At 34.6% G+C, this 25,164-nt stretch overlaps 1 protein-coding gene across 1 annotated transcript; it reads left to right on the forward strand.

Moving 5' to 3' along the window:
- The first annotated feature begins 15,014 nt into the window (after positions 1–15,014).
- On the forward strand, positions 15,015–16,667 carry LOC137815474 (uncharacterized). The gene is made up of 2 exons (XM_068618591.1): positions 15,015–16,343; positions 16,455–16,667. The coding sequence occupies exons 1-2, from the start codon at positions 15,015–15,017 to the stop codon at positions 16,665–16,667; spliced, it is 1,542 nt and encodes a 513-aa protein (XP_068474692.1).
- The last annotated feature ends 8,497 nt before the right edge of the window (positions 16,668–25,164 follow it).

The following is a 25,164-nucleotide window of genomic DNA, read 5'->3' on the forward strand; positions in this document are numbered from 1 at the left end:
TTTCTTTATCTTTTTCACTTTCTCTTTTGTTTTTCATTTTATTTGGTCTTCATTTACTTCCTTTAAAGAGAGAGATTTTAATATGATTTTATGCCCTTGGAAGGTAAAAGAAATTTTATTAGTAAGGCTATCATGTAAAATTTTTCTATCAAATTGCCATAGCCTTCCTAATAGAATGTGGGTGGCTTCCATTGGCACAACATCACACAAGACCTCATCTTTATATTTCCAATTTAGAAGGCTATGAGGACTTGTTTATTAACAATTATTTCTCCCTCTTCACTAAGCCATTGGATCTTGTAGGGCTTTGCATGAAAGATGGTGGGTAATCTAAGTTTTTCCACCACTCTTGTACTTGCCACATTGGTGTAACTACCCCTATGTACAATTGAGGAACATAATTTGTTATTAATAAGGCACCTTGTATTAAAAATATTTTTCCTTTGACTCTGATCAAAAGGCTTTTGAATGTGTCCAAGCATGTGCCTTACTACTAACAAATCACCTTCACAAGGCAAATCATATTCATCCTCACTTTGGCTTCTTAAAGAGGTAGGGGAACTAGACCTTGAGGCTTGGGAACTATGGTCACTTACCATAACCTACCATCATGGTTCTTTTGGATGGACAATTTGCAACTATGTGCCCAAAACCTAGACATTTAAAACATTTTGTGTTTGAGGTTTTGGTGGGTGACTTAGGGGTAGAGCTGGAAGGTTTAGAAACTCTATGGTTAGAAGTGGTTTCTTTTGAAAAAATTGGAAGAAAAGGTTTTTGTAGAAATTTTGTTTTTATCCTTCCATGAAGATTTGTATAAGTCATCATTATGAGTATTTTTGAAATTGGTTTTCTTCAAAAGTTGTGTTCTACCTTGATGGCTAGGTGAACCAATTTTTCCAAGGAAGAGTACTCATATAATTCTACAATATCTTGGATTTCTCTCTTTAAACCACTCACAAACCTAGCTATCTTTGACTTTGCACTATCATGCATGTCAATATTGGTCAAAGTAGTTTCTAATTCTTTGTAATATTCATCTACACTCCTAGGTCCATGTTGAAGCCGTTGGAGCTTCAACAAGAGTTCCTTCCTATAATGAGGAGGAATAAACCGTGCGTGCATGTATTCCTTTAAATCATGCCAAGAAACCGCGGTTAGCCTCTTGTTCAAACCAATTTCCCTTACAGTTTGATGCCACTACTACATGGCATAATCTAAAAAATTCTAGGGAAGCTAACTTAACCTTTTAGTCCTCTTGGACCTCATACACATTGAAAATTTGTTCTACTTTAGCTTCCCATTCTAAATACACATTGGGGTCACGTTCCCCATTAAAACTAGGCAATTTAAGAGAAGGGAAATTTGATGTTGGGTGTTGATGGCGCCTTTCTTCAAAGTGATGCACTCTCCACTCTTGGTCTTCTTTTTGGCTCTCATAGTGTGTGTAGCTTCTAAAGTCTCTTATTTGTTCCCATCTCCTTCCTCTAGGTTGTCTCTCTTGAGCCACTTCTAGTCTTTGTAAGCTTTCCACCAATTGCCTCATCTCCTCTTACTTTTGAGCCAAAGTCCTCTTGGTTTCTGCAAGTTCTCCCAAAAGAAAATCTTTTTGAGGAGATTGTGGCTTTGAAGATTCTCATGAAGACAAATGATCCATAATTTGCACAAAAAGGAAACAATCAATTAGTGAAAAAGATTAACAATCATATCCTCTCCTCACTTGTATCACTCGGTTGTGTAGAAAGGAGGGAAATAAGTAATGCACTTAAGAAATATTTTCTCTCTAAACACAAAGGTCTACACTTGGTAGCAAGCACTTTAAGTGTAAGATGACAAAGCTCTTACAATTTCTCATCAAAGATTCCCACAACAAAACTTAAGAAAGTTTGAAGGACAAGCAAGAAAAGCTTAAAAGCAAGAAAGTTAAACCGAATTGGAAATAAGATAATGACAAAACTTTGAGAAGACAAACAAGAAAAGTACTTAAAAAAAAGACTCAAAGAAACTTGCTTTTAGATCTTCACAATTAAAATCAAAATAAGTATAATAGATTTAAAGCATTCTCAACAAAGCTTCAATGCTGGAAGGATGTTGTTGGAGGTAAAAGTAGAGGTTGATGTTATGGCACTACAGACTTGTCTGCTAACATTTGGCATGGCGTGTCATCAATGACTCAACCTAAAATATTACCTTATTCCATTGACTACATAACAGAGAATGAACACCTCCGTTGAAAGGTCATGGAAGCAAATCAAATAGGTAATCAAACAAATCAAAATGTAGCTATGTTGATGGATAGAATACAGATGTTAGAGCAAAAATTAGCCACGATGAAACAACAACCTGACTCATCAACTGGCACGAGTCAAGTCCACCCGTACTATGCTGAACAATGATGATCGATCAATGCCTTAAGTTCATCATCTATGCATCTATGTTTAAATTTTTTTTCTTCATATTATCTTTATGAACACTTATACATTACATTTTGTTATTTTGAATTTTTTTGATAAACATCAGGTGTTATGCAACTTTCAAATATGTTTTTTTGTTATGCTTTGGATTTTAATTATAGGACATTTCGTGTTATCATGCTTAATTCATTCTGATTTGGATTTCAATTAGTGACCACATGTTATAATTCAATTTCAATATGTGTGGAAATTTGTGTTTTTTTTGTTTTTTTTTTTTTAATTTTAGTGTTGTTTATAGATTTATTTCTTTATTACAATCAATTATAGATATTACATTCTTATAAATTGGATTTAGATTCAAATTTAATATGGTATTAATTCTTTTTTAAAATTTCAAATTTGACTTTTAAATATATTTTTTTATTTAACAATTTGCATGGGCCTAACCCACACTAATATTTTAAATTATTTCAAATTTGTGTCCGCTAAACCCATTCATGAGTTTAATTTAATTTAATTAGTGTCCAAAAAGTGAAGACTACACCCACACTAAATTAATTTAAAAAACGTTGTGGCTGTCCTAATGTTAGCAGAAGAATGTAACATGTGTCCACATTGTGTAGGTTTAGCCAAAATGCGTTCACGTTGCGTAGGTTTAACCCATTCAAAATGCTTTCACATTGTCTAATTTTAGCCCATACAAATTGCTTCCACATTGTGTAGTTTTAGCCCACTCAAGTTGCTTCATTTTTGCGTTGATTTAGCTCACTCAAATTATGTCAACCACTCAATCACACGTTATAGTGTTAGCATCAAAAGTATTAGCTTCCATTTTATATTTGACGTTGAACCTACACTAAAAACAATTTTGCGTGGATTTTTTTCTGTTTGGGTCTGTCAAAGACCTACACTATTTTTCTTATTTCTTGTAGTATTATAAAATAATTTAAATTAACTTATGAAATTGATTTATAGAAGTCTTATTTACATTAATTTCTCCAAAACTAAATTTTAACTTAAATAGATGTTAATTCTATTTCATAGGCATTTTGAAGAAATTTATATGTAGAATAGTATTGAGTTGGCCAAGAGAAAATACCATCCCCGATTCTGCTCCAACAGAAGAAAGTGTATATCCCCTTGGACAGGTTATTGAAGTGGTGTAAAGTGATGGCTGGTACTGAGAGCAGATTCACTTTTCTCCCGACACGAAGCTCATTAGAAATTAAAAGGTTTTCCATTGTTGGTACTCTAGCTATTGGATATATTTTGATGTTGGTTTATCTACCATGCAATACATGTTCAAAACTTTGCTTATGTTCCTGTCACTGAATATAAGGCTTTCCTGTCTCAGAAAACTTAGGATTCCAACCTTTGTTTCGATGATGTGATGGATTTTCTTCTTTTCTTTTGCTTCTGTGGTCCTCGAATGTAATATTGTGCCCAACAATGTCTATACACCTTCACAACAAGGTGTCTGTCAGTGGATATGGAAATATGATATGAAGGTAGAATGTATCTTCCTCTGAGATAATATTGTTGGTGTCGCGAGACAGCTATATATGTCACAGATTCAAACACAAAGAGATTTTAAATGAGTTTAATTTCTATCTATGTAAAAATCTTTATTTATTTCACTTCTATCTTATGATAAAAGTCATTGTTTGTATAACATTTTAGAATATTATTGTAAAAGTTTATAAACTTTGTAATTCTTACTAAACAATACGAGATTTTTGGTGCATAAACTATCTACTAATTTGAAATTATGGTCCCCAACTACGATAATTATTACTGGTGGTTCGATAGGTCCAACAACCACTCGATATGATAAATTTTAAATGACTCTGATACAATATTATAAGTGAACTTTAAACCTAACTCAACCCCATAAAACCGACTCATGTGATGAGGTTTGCACTTACTTATATACAATGAAATACTCTAATCTTTAGTTGATGTGAGATCTTCAACACACACCCCTCACGCCGAACATGATAGCTCGTGCGTGAGATAACATATTATGAGTGGTCCGATAACGGTCCGATAGTGGGTGACCTGATAAGTCCGACAAACATTCGCTAGAATAGAGTTTTAAATGACTTTGATATCATATTACGAAATGGACTTTAAATGGAGTTGAATTAGACTTAAACTCCACTTTGTAATAATAATATTAAAATTTAATTTAGAAGTTTCACAAAATTGCTTTCTTTCTTTAATTTTTCACAATATCTACTATTTGAAAGCAACTGCAATTTAAAACTTTGGTTACGGAGGAGATTTTTATTGATCTCATTCCAAAAGGAAGAAGACTAAATTTAAAATGTGAGCTCGTACTCAAGTCCAAATCCATTGCTAAGAGTTTAAAATGTAAGAGAGACTTAATAAGTGACGGTGGTTGTGCGGGAGACAAAAAAACAGTTTGAGAAAGAATGTGACCCTTCCAACTGCGCAACTAATTATTACTGAGGCTTTAACCCGACAATCTTTCAATCATCGTTTTCTATACAACAAAGTTGTTACATTCGCTTCATAAACTTTGCAAGGTTTAAAAATAGTACTTGAATAATATTCAAACTATTTTCCTTGTTTCCATCAAATTTAACAATCATTTATGAAGGTCAAGTTTTCATTTTCAAATTTTTCTATTTTGAAATGAATTTCAAGACATGCACTTCATCATGACCATAAAATTATTAAATAAAAATTAATTTTAAAAATAAAAAATAAATAATTAATATATTGATTAAATTAGATATTATTTTATAAACTAAATAATTATTAATATTTAAAATAATTTTAATTATTAATAAAAATTGATAAATCAAGTTTTTAATTGGTAAGATTTTAACCATTAATTTTAGAATATAAAATAATAAATAATTAAAACTACCTAATATATACCAATTTAAAAAATAGTGTATAAAATTATATTATTAGTAGAAAATATATTAAATATTAATAACTTTTTAATCTATAAAATAATATCTAATTAATATAATAATTAAATATTTTTTATCTTTAAAATTATTTTTATTTAATAATTTTTTTTCTATAATAGAAATTAGTATCATATATATAGTTTTAGTGGGATAGTTTTGTTCATGAAATGTATATCCCTGATATACATGCACCCTTCAAACAGATCAAGGGGTACCTTGCACTGAAATCTTAAAGAATATCCACTTTTAACTGACACCATGGATGTCTCAGTATCTTTCTTATACTTAATTCACTCCTTTGTTGGGTAAACAAGATACAAAATATAAAGATGCTTTACATTTGGGTGGACTTTTGGTGGACTCAATCAAATGCTTTTCTTAGTGAACTTGAGACTTTTAGCTTTTGAGCTATAAGAAGCTGCAGAAGAAAGATCATTCCCCTCATGTTTGCATGATTGAATTTTGTAAATAATAATACTAGACACAGACTTTGGCCTAGCTAACCTATTCCATGATGAAACTTTAATTAATAACAAATATGTGTTTTTAAAGTAACCCAGCATCACTGCATCATTGTTCATTATTGTATCTATAATTTAATGTCCTACAAGAAATTTTCATGGTAACAACCGCAGTTTTGGTTTCATAAAGCCTCTATTATTCCTGTGCTATATAACAAATTATTCACTAAACACAAAATAAGGTTTAAAATTAATTTTGAGATCCAGAAGCAGATATGATCATCTATCAATGGAAAACAAATCCCTATACATAATGAATAAATACAAAGTTAGTGAAAAACTCTTGTACACATGCAACAAGTGCCAGTTAAACTTCGAACGACTCTGACAACAACAAATATGTGGTAAAAGAAGCATAATGAATTAAATATTAGTATCCAACTCGTAAAGAGAAGTGAATATTTTACATTTGTTCATATTCCACACACATGCACAGTAGGATTCTATTATTGTATTGGACAATGAGATCAACAGCATGGCCTGCTTAACCACTTTGGATTATCAAAAACCTACCTGTCTGCCATTCACACACCCTTTCCCAAACAAACAAGTTGGCGAGCTCCCTACATTACTGAACATGTCTGCTACCAGATCTCTAAAGCTGCTATTTTCAGAGCCAAAGGGGAGGGCTCATTGCATTTCTCAGTAAGAGTAACACTGCACACAATCATGAAAGGGTCTTGGAGGCACCAGTGCTTGCTTTTGACTCTTCTTGCTTTTGTTATTCTCTCAGAAGGATCAAGATTACCAAAGGAATACTGGGAACAGATGTTGCCAAAGAAGCTACCTTCTCCTTCCTCTTCTCCCTCCAAAGGCACAAATTCTGTCACCCCTTCTTCTTCCTCGACCGCGGAAAGTGATGGTCTTCCTACATCAGATGGAAAGGTCTAATGTTGACTCAAACTGTAGTTAGCAATCTCTCTCTAACTGTACATTTCAGTGCTGAGGAGTTGAAGAAAGCATCATTGTTTAGCACATCTGTTTTCAGGATTCGTCTCACGTGCTGCTTACAAAACAATATCACAGTTTTAGATTCATTGATCTTGGTCTGATGACAGTGCAGACCCTTGTAAAGATGTTGGATTAACAACTCTTCGTTGGACAGGATAAATTTATTAGTAACAATTCCTCTTGCAAAATCTATTTCCAAACATTCTACGGCACATATATGCTGCATTTCTTTCATCTAACATCCTTGATGATCATCTGTTAGTTATGTTTCCCTCAATAATATTCCTTGTAAATCTTCATTTTTTTCATAACACAGTGTCGCTTGATTTACTTGGCAGATAGAAATTATTAGCTGTAATTCTTGTAGAGCAATGGATTTGAAAAAAGGAATATATTGCCTTGAAACCATAAATACCATATGCTTGTGTTATTTGGTTCCTGATAACTTTGCATAAGGAAAGTTAGAGTAACTTTTAATCAATTAGAACCATTTTGATTATGTTGGTTTTGAGGAATAAAAAGGTAGAGAGCAAAATAAAAGGAATAAAATATTAAAATATAAAAATATATTAAGTGAAAATATTGTCTCTTCTTTTGGAAATAGATCTATTGAAAAACTTTTGCCTCTCATTTTTACCTTGAACAAATCTTGTCTTGTTACATCCTTTATCAAACAATAATTATCTTAAAAAAAACACCTTAAATTCTTTTTGGTTTATGTTAAGTACATATAACACATCAGTAATGGTTTCAGTACCTGAATGTGTTGCTGCAACAATGGTTCCTATTCCTTTTACTGGAATGTGACCCCCATGGCCTATCTTGACCTTTGAAATTTTTGAAGGCTTCAACCCCTTGAAAAGTTCTTATAAGTTGTACGATTTGTGCATCCACTACCAATTAGCCAAGAAGCACTTATATTCCTGGAGAAACAAGTTGTAACAAAAAGTTCATCCTCCTCCTCATTTACAATTTGAGCATCTACATCTTGTTGCTCACTTTGGTTTCTACAAATGACTGCTTCATGCCCAAGTTGATTGCACTTGCTGCACTTAGCATCAGGTCTTCTCCAGCACTTAAACGACACTTAAACGGTGGATGACCCAACTTGTTGCAATGCTTACAAGGGGGATAATTTCTCTTGGAACTTTCTCTTTGGATCTTGTTGTTATTTTGTGCAAAAACTTCTCCATTTTTTTGTTGGTTCTGCTTGTTCTTGCTACCTTTGTTTCTCCAACCACCTTCATGTTTGGCTGGTAAAGCTTCCTCAACAGTAACGGATTCCCTCATAGCCCTTCTTTGCTTTTGTGCTTGTAAAGAATTTAATAACTCTGCCAAGGTTATTCTGGACAGATCCTTGATGTTTTCCAAGGTAGTTATGGTAGTCTCAAATCTTTCAGGAACAGTGACCAACATTTTTTCAACAATGTGGGAGTCTTTATCAAACAAAAGCAATCTTACTCTGTTTGCAATGTCTAGAACCCTTTCTCTAATGAGGTTCAACACTTACATACTCTTAATTTGCCTTTCAGGAAGATACTCATGCAAATAGGCATGCTTTTGCCTTTGATTTTTTTTGTCTTCTTCTCCTTTTGTGATTTCATTCGGGCCTCAATAGGGTTTGCTGGAAGGGGCTGAATTTTTTTATAGTCTTCTTCTATAGCTTCCCATAGATCCAATGCTTCTAGGTAGGTCTCCATACAAACTGCCCACATCAGATAGTTTTTTTCATGAAGACTGGTGGTGCCATTACTGGAAAACTTGACTCGCTTTCCATTGATGCACTCTAGTGTCCTCACAGATCCCTCAAGAAGAAAACTCTGGTACCAATTGTTGGTGTTGATGAATAAAAGGTAGACAACAAAATAAAAGGAATAAAATACTGAAATAGAAAAATATATTAAGTGAAATAAAATAGAGCAAGATATCCATTATCTTTGCTAACAATTACATTTATAATGCTTGCAGGAACTAACTCTTAAATGTTTTTACCTAAAGTTTAAGAACAGTTACTTAGAAATATTTATTCAACAATTAAAATAGAAAAAACAAATAAAAATTGCAGTTAAGTGCAGTTACAAAAAAAAAAACAAAATATCTAACAGATTATTTATTTCGACAAATTTTGACGCATTAAACTTTTAACTTTAGTTTTAACAAATTCTATCTTAACTTCTTTTGCTTTCGGGTTTCCCTATAACCCTACACTACAACCCATTGAACCAATTTCTCCTTCTTCCGAAAAACGTCATTGTAGTTGAAAATAAATTGCAACATAGTCATTGTTATTAGGGCAATGATATATGGACAACCCCAATTTTTTATACAACCACATTACAACTTCCAATACTATTATTTTAATACTTTTTTATATCATTTAATTACAAATTTACCCTTTACTATATATATTTATTTCTAAACCTATCACATCAAAGGTTGTATACAACTCCAAAAGTTGTCAACCTATCATTTTCCTTGTTATTAACAGTTTAATGCTCGTTACGGAATCATTCTATACTGCTATTTATAAAATCCAAATTATACAAAATTTAACTATTTTTCTATATTTTTATTTATGAAAACCATTTTTGTTAACGCTTAATAAAAATAACTACAGAATGCATAATTGTCTTGTCTTTATCGCTTCTTGGAATAAGTACAATTGCCATACTCAGATGTTTTGACTTAGAGAATAACAATTGTCGAAATCTTTTTGTGCCCACCTGTTTGACTTATTACCTTGTTTTTTCATTAAGATGATGTAATTGGTTGAATTTATTATGTAAATGATTAAATTTTTTTTTTGGAACACATGACCTTTGTCCCTTGTTCAATAAATCATTAATTTGTTTCTTTCAAACGTCATTTTAACAACAATACAAATTGATAAGGAAGTTATTGGACTAACTCGGTTTCAGCTCTAAATTGAGAGAGCATATATGTAAAATTATAGAGCCATTTGGTTGTCTCTTGGAAGAAACCTGGAGATGTAGGAACTGTATAAGAAGATAGGGGCCAGAAAAATGCCTTAGTAAGAATAAGCTTTGGTTGCATTCCAATTGCTAACTCTAGTCAAAACAAATATTGCTACTGTGATAAAGGGAAGGCGCTTCTAATAAGAACCAACTAAAAACAACAACACGACTCAATTTTGCTAGGGAACAAGTCTGGAAGTGCTGAAGTATGATTCATGGAATTTGTTGGTTCTTGTTGCCCTGGTTGGGTTAGGGATTTGAAGATTATACCAATTGTAGGCTCGGTGGGTCATTGATGAAGGTTAATGGAGTTGTTGGAGAAACAAGTGTCATGGCAGGCAATAGCTTTCTATGCTGCATAACCTGAAAATTATGCAGATCTGAAGCACTTTTGCCTATGTTGATTGGTTTTCTTGGGTTTAAAGCTTTGTCTTTTCATATAAAACAACCTGCTGTAATATGCTTTCTGTGAGACTAAGTTTAGTCTCTTTGGTTTTGAAAAAGCAAGTGACAAAGATCTAGGCCTCTGTGCTTGTATTTATCTTTCTGCTTGGTATCTTTGTAGATGTTTTTGTATAAGGGTTGGGACACCCCCTGAAGTGTCCCTTAATTATTTTATTCATTGCTGATAAAAAAAAAGGATCATTCTCCCTTCAAAATTGAATTCATGCATGCGACAAGAATAATTGCCTAATGCTCGTATATTTTCCCGCCATCATAAGTCCAAGTCCACTTTTTTAGTGCTATATGATTTATCCATGAAGTGGAATGCTGGAATTTAGCTCTCATACGGGATAACATGGCCTGAAGAGTGAGTTGTTTCATTTCATAACCTAGTACAAGTTCATAAATCAAATTATAAATCATTCAATGTAATGTGGTGAAGGCAAAACACTGGTTACAGCCCATTCGCTTCCCAACCAATCTTAAAAAGATCCTCTGTCACTGATGAGGCATGGATTAGGTTGGGGTGTGTCATATACATGCAACAGTTGAAAGAACCATATTCTTTTCTTTCTTCTTATACAATTGCAACAATTGTTCACATAAGAGTTTTGTACAACATGCTGCCATTTGGGTAGGTGATTATGAGTCATCCCAATCCTCGAATTCTATTGCAATAGTGTTTTTTTTTAATACATACTTTTTGTATGTAATAGAATTATCATAATGACTTTTTTATCTTTGCAATTAAACTAGGATTTGTCCTGACCAAATTGTTATGACAATGACATATATGGTTAGCTTATATCATAACTTCATACCTGAAAACAAATTTACCTATGCGATTTGGTGTTGAACTATGTCAATGACTCTTGTATGAACTCAAAAAAAAAATGGATGATCTTGAACTCCTTCAGACGTGTGGTGAGAATGCAATTTGTGTTTTGTAATATAACATTTAAAAGTTGAGCAATGAGTAGTATTAGTTGATTGAGTACAATTGTTGATACAATTAGGTATGAGTAACAGATTAGTATGTGACTAACATATTAGCAGAAATGTCTTGAATTGAAAATTCATTCAATAAATTGATGACAACCATTGACCATAACTATGGATCTCATTCATGCAGGATTAAGGTGTAAGGTTCCTAAACATAATATTTAATATAAATAATACAATAACAAACTTTAATTTTATTCAAATTTCAAATTACAACAACTTGTATTTCAATTTTGTAACTTTGGAAATACATTTTAAGGTCATCAAAATACAAGAACTCCCACAAATTACATTCTCGTAACATAAATTTTATAAAACCTTAAACGTATTTAAAACCAATTAAACATTATAAAGGCAAAGTCGTGAACTGATCAACGAATTCATAACAATGAAGTGATTAGGTATTCACACCACTTGGCTAGACTAAATTCGTGAGGTGGTCACACGATTTCATAACACAAAAGTTGTGATGCTTACACACGACTTCTCTAATCCTTAGAATGTTTCTTCCCTAATTTCTATATCTCAATGTTCACGTGAAGTTGAACCTATGTGTTTGTTTCCATGGAATTGGATTCAATTGTTGTATTTACTCATTCTTCAACACTAATTCAAGGCAATGAATCAACTGCATGAACTAGGAAAAAATTTGGTAGCCTTAGATGAGAGGCTTGATGCAAAGATTCTCACACGTGAATGGTAGTGAAACTTTGGTACAACTTGTGGTGTTATAGCTGGGTACAAATTTGCTTTGGTAGTTTATTATATACAACCACCACATTATATTGAGATAGTATTTGTGAACATTGTGTTCCTACAAATGCTAAACAAATTCCTTTCATATTTACCTCTCTTCAACCTAAAATATCTTCTCTTTACTAAGTTCTCTATCTTGCATAGTTACCTCTCTTCAACACTCGGACACAACCTCTCATGACGGTTCAGTAAGTGATTTCAATTGCATACCCTGATTTTGAATACTAACCACATATTTTCGTTTTTTGTATAGGTACATATTTAATTATTTTATGACTGTTGTGTATAATTTGTTTGGTTTTTCTTTCTAAAATCAGTGTTGTTTCCCATAAAATAAACTTCATGAAAAATGAAAAATATTTTCATAAGGACTTAAAAAGATTGAGATTTTAGTGTTTTTTATTAGAAAACATTGATATTGTAAATGGGTGATGAGATGAAACACATAAGAAGGATGCATACATAATTAATTAAGAAGGGGAAGTTTGACAAGAATGAATATTTCAAACAAGGCCATTTATTTTTTACTATTTGCTTCAAAATTAATAATTTGAAAATTAATATTTTCTAGGTTTTAGTTTTTTTTTTGGTTCTATTTTTGTGTGACATACTTTATATAATGACGTAATGAATTGAATTTAAATAATTAACTTTTTTTTTACTGTAAAACATGATAAGAAATATGAATTCAAATATATTAAAATTGGTGTTTTTTTTCATAAATTGTAATGCATAATATAAATTAATGAGTAAAATAAATATTACAAAATATAAACTACTATATGAACCCCTGTTTCTAATACATGCACCCTTGTTTTGATATGCAATCAGGTTTTTCTATCTGTACCCTTTTTTATTATGTTTGTACATTGTTCTTACTATTGGTTATATATGCACATTGTTTTACTATATATATCCCTGTTTCACATATATGCAAATTATTTTTACTATTTGCACCCTTGTTAGTCATATATGCAAACTGTTTTTCTTCCTCTACCCGCTTTTTATATATGCAAACTGTTTTACTTTTTGTACCCATATTTCTATATACGCAGCCGTGTTTTGCCTAAATGTACCCATTTTGAAAGATATGGAAACTTTATTTACTATATGTACCCCTGTTCATTCTAGTTGTACCCCTGTTTTTGATATATGCAAACTTTTACTATATGCAAACCATTTTTACTATATGATGTCTTTGTTTTTTTATTATGTAACCCCTATTTACTGCCTTCTAAGTGTAGGTGTAAACATAAAATGGAATTGAATCAATACCTTCCGGATGATATATTTCATACACTCAGGCCTTGAAGTTGAAGAAGACACAACATTTTATGCGAAACAAAGCTTACAAAGAGAATTTATATTCTAAATGTGTATAGTCTTCCTTAGATAATATTTTATATCTGATGTTTAGAGCACTTATTGTTTAGGGAGTGAACATTGCATTATAAATCCTTCACCTTCAGAATCTACACTTAGTAGATGGATCTCTAGAATGTGTGTAGTGATACTTATGGTCAAAACTAGTTTGAAAACAATATAAATTGATGCTTAGAAAAAAGTGAGGAAATCAGGTTCTGGACTGATACGTGGAATGATAGGATAACAATGGTTGAAAAGTAGCCATGGTTATTTATGAATTCGAAACGAAACTGAAGTAAGTGTAGCCCAGGGTGGAATTTGGAATAAAAATAATTGGATGTGGAATAAAAATAAATTTAAAAAATATTAAGCCACATAGAAATAGAAAAGATAGGTGGTAGTGGAAAGGGGAAAAATCAGAAAAATAAATTAAGTCTGCATACGGAATTCTGCACAATAGCAGTGCAAGTGATAATGAGAAATTTTTAAGTGTAATGTGGAAAACATGTGTTTTCCCAAATTGAAAAGAACTTTTATGGACAGTAGGATTGAATAGAATTCACACTAAGCTCTGCAAAAAAAAAGGAGTGGTAATGAACACAAATCCATTATCACTTCAGGCAAAGAATACTCAACATTTATTTTTTTGAATGTAATATAGCTACTAAAGTTTGGAATTGTTTCAGGGATAGAAATTATGCATAACTCTGTCTTTAGAAAGTTTTACCACTTAATCTGTCCAAGATTAAACAATAAACAATGGAAATCTATGTCAGTTGCAGTGATGTTAAAAATTTGGAATCACATAAATAAATTTAATTTTAGAACTGTAATATGTGATGAGGATGAAATCTTTAGTAAAAAAAAAATAGGGTGGGTATGGATTACAAACCTGAATTAAAAAAAATTTGTTTTCTCCTACCCAAACTTGTGCTTGTGCGCGAAAATATGTTTACAAATGGTCTAAAATATAAAACTATTTTAGATATGAATCTAGTTCAAATACTCATAGTAGTGTCTCTATTTTTTTTTATCAACAAAGAATTAAATTAAATTAAGGGGATACAAGAGGGGTATCCCAACCCTTTACACAACCCAAACCATGTTTTAGGACTTCCAAGAGGCACCCCAAAACAGGAAGGAATAAGGCTAGTTCATAAAACAACCTACACCAGCCCCCATTCTACTACTATTATTGTGCTGGGCTGCTAGCAGTTACACACCCACCATAACACCACTAAATCCTCCCACCAGCTTGACTACTAACTTTAAGAGAGACTTGCAGCAACCTCCACACCCTGAGCTTGATGGCTATTGCTGCCTATCTCAACCTCCAATAACAGCAGACATAATTACATCCTGCCAAGTTCTTCAGCCACATAGTAGGGTCTCTATAGGTTCTAATATTAAATTACTTTTTGTTCCTTTTCTTTATAAAGGCCCCTTGTTAGAATTATTTAATCAAAGCCAACAAGTACATAATCTGTCACAATTCTAAATAATGGGATGTTGATATAGAGGTAGTGTTGTTTGTTGAATTAGAATATTGGCAGCAACCACATACTGCTAGCCATTACTCTATTTTGGTCAGGAAAAAGGGGGTATAGGATTGGTGCAAAGAAAAGATGCAGAACAAGAGGAATAATGCATGTTCAAAAGAGCAAAGAAAGACAATGCACCATATTTCTATTCGCAGAAGGCCTTGCAGGCCTTGTACGACAATCAGTAAAAGCTAACCTCCTATCTGGGATTAAGGTAGGAAGCAAGGAGGTAGAGGTATCTTTTCTTCAGTTTGCGGATGACACTCTTTTCTTTTATGAGGAGTCATGGAGCAAAATGGTCACAATGAAGTCCATCTTAAGGGGCTTTGAACTAGCTTCAGGTCTAAAGATTAACTTTCACAAATCAAAGCTAGCGGGTATTAATGTTCAGAGTAACAATCTTCTATGCTACTCTAAGGGTTTGAATTGTAACCAGATGGGAACACCTTTCAAATACCTGGGTCTAGAAGTGGGAGGAAATTCAAGGAAGAAGTCATTCTGGGAACCTGTGGTAAACAAACTAAAGACAAGGCTAAGTGTGTGGAAGGGACGGTTCTTATCAATGGCAGGAAAGATATGTGTAATTAAGTCAGTTTTCACTGCAATTCCTCTCTTTTATCTATCAGTTTTCAAAGCGTCGGAGTCAGTTTACAAAAGTATCATAAGTATTCAAAGGAGATTCCTGTGGGGATGGGGTAAGGAGAAAATACCAATATCATGGGTGAGCTGGGAAAACTTATGTAAACCGAAAGAGGAAGGTGGTTTGGGGCTCAAAGACATCAGAAAGTTCAACTTTGCTATCTTGGCCAAATGGAGATGGCGGTTTATGTCTCAAGAGAGAGGGAAGTGGAAGGATGTGCTGGAATCAAAGTATGGAGTGGAGCTAGAAGGCCTCCATCTACCAGTGAAGTATCAATCGTGGTGGTGGAGAGACATAGTCAAGATGTGTATGGAGGGAGGTGGTGATGGGTGGTTTCAAGAAGAAGTACGGTGGAAACTAGGTAGGGGAGATAAGGTTAGATTCTGGGAGGACGTGCGGATTGGGGACTCAAGCCTCAAATCTTTGTTCCATAGACTGTTCTCCTTGTCGGTAAATCAAGTGCAAAAGGTTGAAGATGTAGGGGAGTGGGAAGGCACATACTGGAGGTGGAGGTTAGAATGGAGACGAGATAGATTTGAGTGGGAAACCGAGTTGGAAGAAAACTTGTTGGACTACATATTGAGGGCTAATGTAAATAAAAACATAAGTGATATTCGAGTGTGGGGGGAGGAGGAACTGGATAAGTATTCCGTCAACATAGCATATAATCACCTAGCAAAGCGACCCGGAGCTACGCACCATTATGCCTTTGAGTACCTTTGGAAAGCTAAAGCATTTCCCAATATGTTGATGACAGCTTGGAGGCCATTCTTAAATAGAATCCCAACAAGGGTGAGTCTAAGTAGAAAAGGAGTTCAGATGAACTCAATAGTGTGTGTGCTCTGTCAAGATAAGGAGGAATCATGTCATCACCTATTTATATAGTGCAAATATGCTTAACAGGTTTGGTCTTTATGCCTCAAATGGTTAGGATTCTTGTTTGTCCAACACAATGACATAAGAGACCATTTTGTGAGTTTTCATATAGCACAAGCCAGCAGTAAGCAAAATCTGGTCCTGAAAGGTGTGTGGGATGCTATTGTAAGGTGTATTTGGGATCAGAGAAATTCTATTTTGTTCAAGCAAGGAGTAGTTGATGCTGAAGAGATTTTGTAGATGGCGCAACTTAAGTCGTGGTTGTGGATGAAGTATAGGGAGTCCTCCCTCAATTACTCTTTTGCGGATTGGATGCTTAATCCGACCACTTGTATATATAGCATAAGGTAGCTGAGTGCGAACCTGTATATGGAGAGGTTGTGGTTTGATTAGAGAACCTGAATAACGAGGTGAGGGAACCGAGATCAGGTTGCCAAGAGTGAACAGAGAGGGAGAGTAAAAATCCTGGATCTTGGGAGGGGCACTGGACTACTTTTGGCCATAAAGTTAATGAAGGGAAGGAAGTAATTCTAATGCTTGTTGGGATCTTAGGCAGCTGCAGCAAGGTATAAATGCCTGGTGACAGAACCTTTGTGCTCTGATGTTGCGTATTGTTGCTGCTGCTGGGAGAAATAACATTGGATAACATGTTATTGATACTTTTAAGGGAGATGGTTGGAGCTGATAAAGGAGAGGCCTGATGGAAAACCTTCTTGAACCATATGTTTGTTAAACTTCTCAACGATGCAGGCTGTGATTTAGGTGCAATGTGTAGCTGATGTCCCCTGCATCTGTTATGATTCTCTAGTTCTCTGGTGTGGTGGTATGGTGCTGCTATGGGGAGGTTTGGACCATCTGACTTAAACTGTGTTATCTGTTCTGCTAACAACTCTGCACCGTTTGAGATGGAGATCAATATTTGGTTGTGTCTGAAGCAAAGTGGAGTAGTGTTACTGAATTTAGCTTAACAGTCACAAGGCGCAGATCCAGGGGAGTTTTTCTAGGGCTGCAAAGAACAAAGTAATGATCTATATCAAGTGATATGGGTGTTCTCTTTATTAATATTCCCCTTGGTGAATCCAAAATAGTTGTTGAAAGGTGAAAACAAGTGGAAACTTAACTGGCCTAGTGAAATATTAGGCAGTTAGAGTGAAGCTTTAATAGGTGGTTGCTGGTTTCTTCTGTTGGTGTTTCGGTGCTAGCTGGTTTTATGCAGGATCTTATACAAGTTTGGAACAATTATAAGTTTGGTTGTTGTGTTATTAAGGTAGTTAGAGTGAAGCTATAGCCGATGGTTGCTGACTTTATCTGTTGGAATTGGGTGATTGCTGGTTTTATGCAGGATCATCTACAAGTTTGGAGCAACTAAAAGTTTGGTTGCTGGTTTTTGTTTATGCCTTTTGTAAGGAAAATTGGATCAGCTCTTGGTCTAATATTGCTTAGAGATAAGCTAGGGGTGAATTCTGTGTTGACTGAATGGTGAAGAGTTGGCCTGTAGTCGATGGTGGAGTCTATTCCATGTTCAGGAAGGAGTGTTCTAAATCTGTTATGCCTCTGGTGCTCTTGTTGGACGAAGTGGGTAAGGTGCTGGATGCAGGGGAAGACTATGGTAAGGCAGGATGTGGTTTGCACTTGCACCAGGACCTCCAGAATTCGTGGACACTACACTGGGACAGTTTGATCATTTACCACTTCATATAGTTGCCCTTGCAAAGACGTGTAAGGCTTTAACTGACAACATCTAAAATAATTCTGCCTCATTGGGAATTATTAAGGGGAAACGTTTGGTACATGTTGGTTACAGTTTGCTGAGATAGGGTGCAAGTGGCTCTTTTTGGTATGACTTATTCTGCAGAGGTAGTGGTTGTTATGTGGACTGATGCTGGAGGGTCTAATGCTTGATTTGAGTTTCACAAGATAGCACAATGCTAGCTTTCAAGGTGATGGCAAAGATGGAGAGAAGTGTGCCACGGTAAGGGCTGGGTGATGGAGGATTGATGGTGCATCATGGTGTTGTTAAGTGATGCATCATAGGTTCTTGGTTTGATTGTTGTTACATTTTGTTAAGCTCTCTGTGATGCTGGTGCACCCTTTGAATGTTATCCTTTGTGGCTATAGTTCAGTCCATGCTCTACTCTCAGGTGTGTGCAGCAAATTGGATGCAAGTGCTGCCAAACTGTTGTTGTAGTGTAGGGTAATCTTCTTTGGAGTGTGTAATGATGTAGATAAGCCATCTAATGGTTATCTTGTTCTAAACCATATGGAGGACTGATTTTTGTAAACAGGTTGGAATACCTGAAGTATCCCTCTTAATTTAATTTATTCATTGCTCATAAAAAAAAGACAAGAAAATATAACAATGACACTAGTATATGGACACTAGTATATGGGCTGAAAGTTATTTGTCTTTAACTGCATCACAATTTGGGAGTTTACAACAATGATGTAGATCAAAAAATATTTTGAAGGCCAAGCAAGACACAAATCTCCAAAGTTACATTTGTCAAGAAGAAAACCAACCTCTCTTAGGGTTGAGTACAAGTACTTTGCTTATTAATCTGGAAGAGCTGATCTTGCTGAAATATATGGTAACTAAGTCTTAATTTTAGGAGAGTAATTTTGCAGAATACATATTCTGAAGAAATTAGTTGTTGCATGCTGTAGAGGCTTTAGTCATTATATAGAGTTTTTTTATATGATTTTATCTTATTTTATTATTGATCCTTTTTTATAACAAAATTACACATAAAGATTAAGAAAAAAAGACAATAGAATCAATTTCACATGATATAATAATAAAACCACTAAATGAATAAAGGAGGAATGACTTTATAGAATTGTTATTGTCTGCTACGTGACAAATATGAATGATGAATAATAAAGCATATGGAGGACACTATTCCTGGAGGACCTCGATTTCACACTTGCTAAAGAAATGAAAAGATGATAAAAAAACCATGCATAGAATAGAATCCAAGTGATTTAGTGAGTAGAAAATCAAATATTGTAACAGGAAAAATAATAAGCAAGATAAAGAGGAACTTATCCAGAAAAATGGTGGCAAACAAAGGCTTTTAGTGATGGTGGCTAAGTGGTAAACTTTTTTTTTTTATCAGCAAAAAATAATGAATAACTAAGAAGTATTTCAGGAATACCTCAATCCTTATACAAAAAATTAGCCTAAGTCTCATTCCCTCCAACCTCCTTACCCAAGCAACAATAAGATAAACTATTACAATTGAACCATTAAAACCCCTCTACTCATCAACTAGACTTTCTTATAGTTTTTTACAGATTTCATGCAAACTAGAGACTCAATACACCAATCAGAATAGGAAAAACATATCCCGCATGTTTTAGACTTTACCTAAGAACAAGCCTTCAACTGCGCTAAAGTGAAAATTTCATTATGATATATCCTTCCGCTATTGAAAATCCTCTTATTCCTATGTTCCCACAATTCTCCTACAACTGTTATCCACACGCAACCCCAGGTCTGATTAACCCTTTCATTGACACCACCCATCTTGAAATTTAAAAAATGTTGTTTTGACTCCCAATAATTTGTCGATGCCAACCCCGTCCACTCGAAGCACTTAAACCACACAAGCCAAGCAACTCTACACGTACAAAAAAGATGAGACGTAGTTTCCTCTTCCTCCCCACACATACTACAAATATTACTAATCATACCCCCTTCTCACCAAATTCACTTTAGTCACCATTTTTCTTCCAAAATCCTCCATGTTGTGAGATGAGATGATGGTTGTTCCTTTATCCTCCAAAAACCCACGAACATATCCTTCTCTTTCGCTTGAGCATCTTGTTTAAGAATTTTGTATGCAGATTTGACCGTGTAATTGTTGTCTCACCATCTTTCCAAACCCAAAAATCCTCCTTATCCACCATTATCCTCTACTCTCCCAAAAGATGCATCAACTGTTGTTCCTGATTCTTTTTCCATTCAAACAAGTTCCTTCTCCATTCCAACTTCCAAGACCACTATAGATTTTTTGTCCTCTCCCATGCTTGCCAAAGGGAAGATTCCTTATTAGAACAAATGGAGAACAACCTCGGAAAGTTGTCCTTGATAGTTGTATTTCCCGCCCATTTGTCCTTCCATAACCTTATCTCCCTCCCGTTCCCAACCTCCCATTTAAAATTATCCTCAAACTTGTCTTTCCAACCCTCAAGAGACAAAACTTCCTTCAAGTCCCTCCACCAAAGAGATTTTGATATGCAATTCCTTTGAACCCGAAGATCCCTCCATCCTCCATACTTAGAATCCAATACTTCTTTCGACAAACCCTTCTTCTCATACCCTAACCACCAAATCCACTTTCCTAACAAAGCAGTATCAAACCGTCTTATGGCTACCATTCCTAACCCTCCTTCTTCCTTTGGCTCATAAACCTTTTTTCCACGAAGCCCACACAATTTTCCTGTTATCTGAGCCTCATCCCCACAAAAAGTTCCCCTGTAGCTTCACTAATTCTTTCGTAGTCGACATTGTATACAGAGAAATGTAAAAAATGGGAAGAGCGGATAACACATATTTAATCAAGCAAAATCGTCATACCATAGAGATAAACTTGTCTTTCCATCTCCCTAATCTATTCCTCACTCACCACCCTTTCAAAATAGCCACAAATTGTTGTAGCAAAAGATAACTACTTCTCACCCCTCTGACACTACTCTTATGAAAAGTAACCTTTAAACCTAATGCTAATTCAAAGGAATTTAGAATAACCTTGATAACGAACACGCTTTGTTCTTTCGCTTTGCAGAAAAAAAACGTATATATCATTCGCGTACGGGAGCATATTGACCTTTGTGCTTCTGCCTCCGATCTCCACACTTTGTAATAAATCTTTCTCTATCGCCTTCCTTACGAACCCAGCTAAACCTTCCGCCACAATAAGGAAAATAAACAGTGCTAGAGGATCTCCTTGTCTCAACCTCTTCTTTAGCTTGAATTCTTGAGTGGGGCTTGATAAGTGCTAAATTTTAGTAATATTTCATAGTAAAATATAGACACTTATGAGTGTTAATTGCTAAAATAAGTATAAAATAACCCCTAATTTATGAATTTATACATTTTTACATATTTTGTGATTTAAAATTGAATAACAACATTTTATTCCCAAATTTGTGTTAATTTCAGGTTTCTACAAGAGAATGGAGATAATTGGGCAAAAGGAAAATATACAAAGCTAAAAAGAGAAAGTTGGAATGCATCAACACTCACCAAAGCTGCCCAAATGCACAAAAGAGACATCTCACCACCAAGGGAGCTCGCTCAAGCGAGATAACACAAGTGAAGTTGGGTTAGACGATGTTTTTCTCGCTCAAGCAAGCCCATTCTCGCTTGAGCGAGAATCCACTTAAGCCCAATTAAACTAGGTTAGATAGGGGGTTGGAGGCACAATTTTTGTGTGCAATATTGAGAGGAGAACACCATTGAGTGACTTGTATCCCAATTGGGTGAATAGGAGGTGTGAAAAACATTAGAGGAGGCAGTTGTCAAGGAGAAACATCCTAAATCTTCTTTCCATGCTATCCTTGAGTGTAATAGTCATCATGAGTGGCTAATTCTATCCTTTGGGATTGGGAGTAATCTATTCAAACTCTTATGTATTGAGGTGATATCTAAACATAATATTTTGTCCTAGATTAATGATTGGTATTATCATTTTGTTAGTAATGTTTATCTTGAAATTTAGATTTGATTGGAAAGTACTTATAAGTTTCTAACCCAAATGATAATGCCTAGCATATTCGAATGCTAAGAATAGATTTGAAGTGTTAATTGCTATCAACGTCTGATCTTAATAATAAGTTGTTTTTATAAATATGCGAGGAATCGATATTTAGGAAGTATCTTAATAATTTTATATGCGAGGAATTGATATAAATGATTTTTATACGCGCATCAATATCAATCAAAGGATACAATATTACCAAGTGAGAAAGATGAAACCCAATCCCTATTATTCCAATTGAAGCAACAAATTCTTTGACTTGTTTTCTTATTAATCATTGTCATCATAGCAATTGTCAACACACTTTTATTATTCTGTTTTATATTTAGTGAATATTTTACTTGATTATTCAATTGTTCCTTATGGCTTCGATATCCGTCCTTAGGGACACATTATTATTTCTAATAACGCGATGCACTTGCCATAAAAAGTCATCAGGGCTCCTATTTACTAACACAGACATCGATGAAGACTCAAGACATGCTCTTTTCCATCCAATCCACCTCCCACAAAAACCTAACATTTCTAGCATATAGTAGATAAAATCCCAAATAGCTGAGTCATACACTTTTCATAATCAACCTTAAAGAAAACGCAACTACTCTTCTTCCTTTTCACTTCCTCCAAGACTTCGTTTGCTACTAAAACACCATCCATTAACCCCATGTCCTTCAAAATCACAGACTGCCTCACATATATGACCTTGTGTAATCTTTCTTCGACCTCAGAGACAAGATCTTCGACATAATTTTATACAAACATCCAACTAGAGAAATAGGTCTAAACTCATTCCCTTTGGCCATCTTTTGTCTTCCTCAAAATTGTGAACAACTCTTATGATGTCAACCTTAATCTCTTCCCCGTAAAACTAAATAAATATGAAGTTGAAGCCATCAGGGCTCAGACTTTTATCACTCTCACAACTCCCTATTGCATGCTTTATTTCCTCTTTGGTTATCCTTCATACAAAAGAAGCATTGTCTTCTTCTGTGATCCTGTTGAACTCTGCATTATCTAACCTAACGCGTTGGCAAGTTTCTCCACTAAACCTTTCTTTAAAGAAATCTCTTACCTTTTCCTTCACTGCACCCTGCTCGTCATACCACTGGCCCTTGTCTCTTAGTCCACTGAAGTCATTCCTTATGCTTCTCCATTTAATTATCGAATGGAAGTATTTTGTATTCAAGTCCCCCTACTTCAACCAGCTAAGATGAACCTTTTGTTGTAAAAGGGCTTCCTGGCTGTGATTGTTTCATCTCTGTTATGCTAATAACCACTTTCTCTCCTCATTGCCAACCTCGTACAACTCGTTTTCATCATCCTTTGCATCTTGCTCCTGTAATCTCTTCTAAATCTCCTCCCTTGCTGAAAAACGTTGTTGGAAACCTCTCCATTCCAAATTTTTAAGTTAGATTTTGATATCTCCAGTTTCTCTTTAAAAACAAAGACCCCACTCCTTTCACCTCATAACTTCCCCATTTATCATGAACAAAATCCTTGAACCTGTTATCTTTATTCCAAATGTCCAAACTCCTAAACGATTTCAGTGCCCAATCCGTGTTTAACACCAAGGCACAATGATTAGACATTGATCTGTCTAAAATATGATACTTACTATCTGGCCATTTATCCAACTATTCCCTTGACAATAGGATTTGATTTATTCTACTCTTAATCAAGCCATTTGGTTTATAGCACGTGTACTTTCTTCCACCATCGGAATATCGACCAACTCTAATTTTTCAATAAAATCAATAATATCATCCTATCCCTTCTGTAATCAGCATCATTCCTGACACTCTTCCTCTCTTCTGAGCTCCTAATAGAATTAAAGTCCCCAACCACACACCAAACCTTTGTATTTTACGCCCTTCTCCTCTCTCGTACCTCCTCCCAAACAACACTCTTCTCTGAAAGAGAACCAAAGTTATACATGTTAACAATAATAATCTGTATAGCCTCTCCTATCCTTCATTCCCCTTCAATTATGCTGTAATTATTCTCGTTAGTGCTTTTTCTTAGGAGGAAACAGTTTCTCCTTCACATCGTAATCACCCTTCCCTCTCTATTGTCCTTTCCATTCTCAACCCATTTAACTTCATTTGTACCTCACATTTTAAAGATCTCTTCCTACCCCAGCTCCTTACATTTTTTCTCCTGTAAACACACCACACTCGTTTGTTCTTTCCGAATCAACTCACGCAAATATTTCTTTTTAATGTTTTCCCCCACTCCCCTTATATTCATACTAATTATCTTCATCATTAGACAAACTGTTCTCCACCCTGCTTGTGCTTGCCCTCCTAATAGTTGTTTTGTCTCTAATCTCCATAGCTTGTAGATGACCAATTGCAACATCATCATCTCCCGTAAAAGAGAACCACAACTCCTTTCCAATGTTCCAAACTCTAAACGCTTCAGAATGTTCATTTTTCATCCAAAACAACCTATTACAGTTCCTAACAACACTATCAAATAAGCAATTGTTAAGACTCTAAGTATCTAACCTTACATCTCACTGTTTGGTCTTCAGTCTTGATGTTGGGTGCAACAAGTAATTGTTGGAATAAGCTAAATAAAAGAGTTAGGTTGTTAACTCTAACTATCCAAAACTTAAAGCTAGATATTTTTGTTATCAGAATGTTTTAATTCATTTTGTTTTTTACAGCTATAAATAGCATTGCTTGTATTGTATCAGTACAATTTTTCTAATAAGAGATTTCAGTTGCAATTCCAATTATCAATTAATTCCCAATAGATTGGTATCAAGAGCATAGGGAGGGGACTTGTGTGGTTTCCTGACAGTGAGGGTAAGACAGCTGCTAGAACTTTGAGCAGAGGAGGATCTGCAGTTTTGCAAGCCAAGAATTGGAGGTTGACTGCTGTAGGTGATAGCTGTGATGGCTGCATTTGGTGTGGTTCTAGGGAGTCTTCTGGTGTTTGATGGGAAAGATTAAGATGATTGGATTGTGAAG

This window comes from Phaseolus vulgaris, chromosome 1 (assembly GCF_000499845.2).
Source record: "Phaseolus vulgaris cultivar G19833 chromosome 1, P. vulgaris v2.0, whole genome shotgun sequence".
Lineage (NCBI taxonomy): Eukaryota > Viridiplantae > Streptophyta > Magnoliopsida > Fabales > Fabaceae > Phaseolus > Phaseolus vulgaris.

Coding starts and splice junctions, on each gene's coding strand:
- LOC137815474 (XM_068618591.1), top strand. CDS start 15,015: ATGCATGTTCAAAAGAGCAAAGAAAGACAATGCACCATATTTCTATTC. Junction 16,344..16,454: donor TAAATAGAATCCCAACAAGG/GTGAGTCTAAGT, acceptor TATGCTTAACAG/GTTTGGTCTTTATGCCTCAA.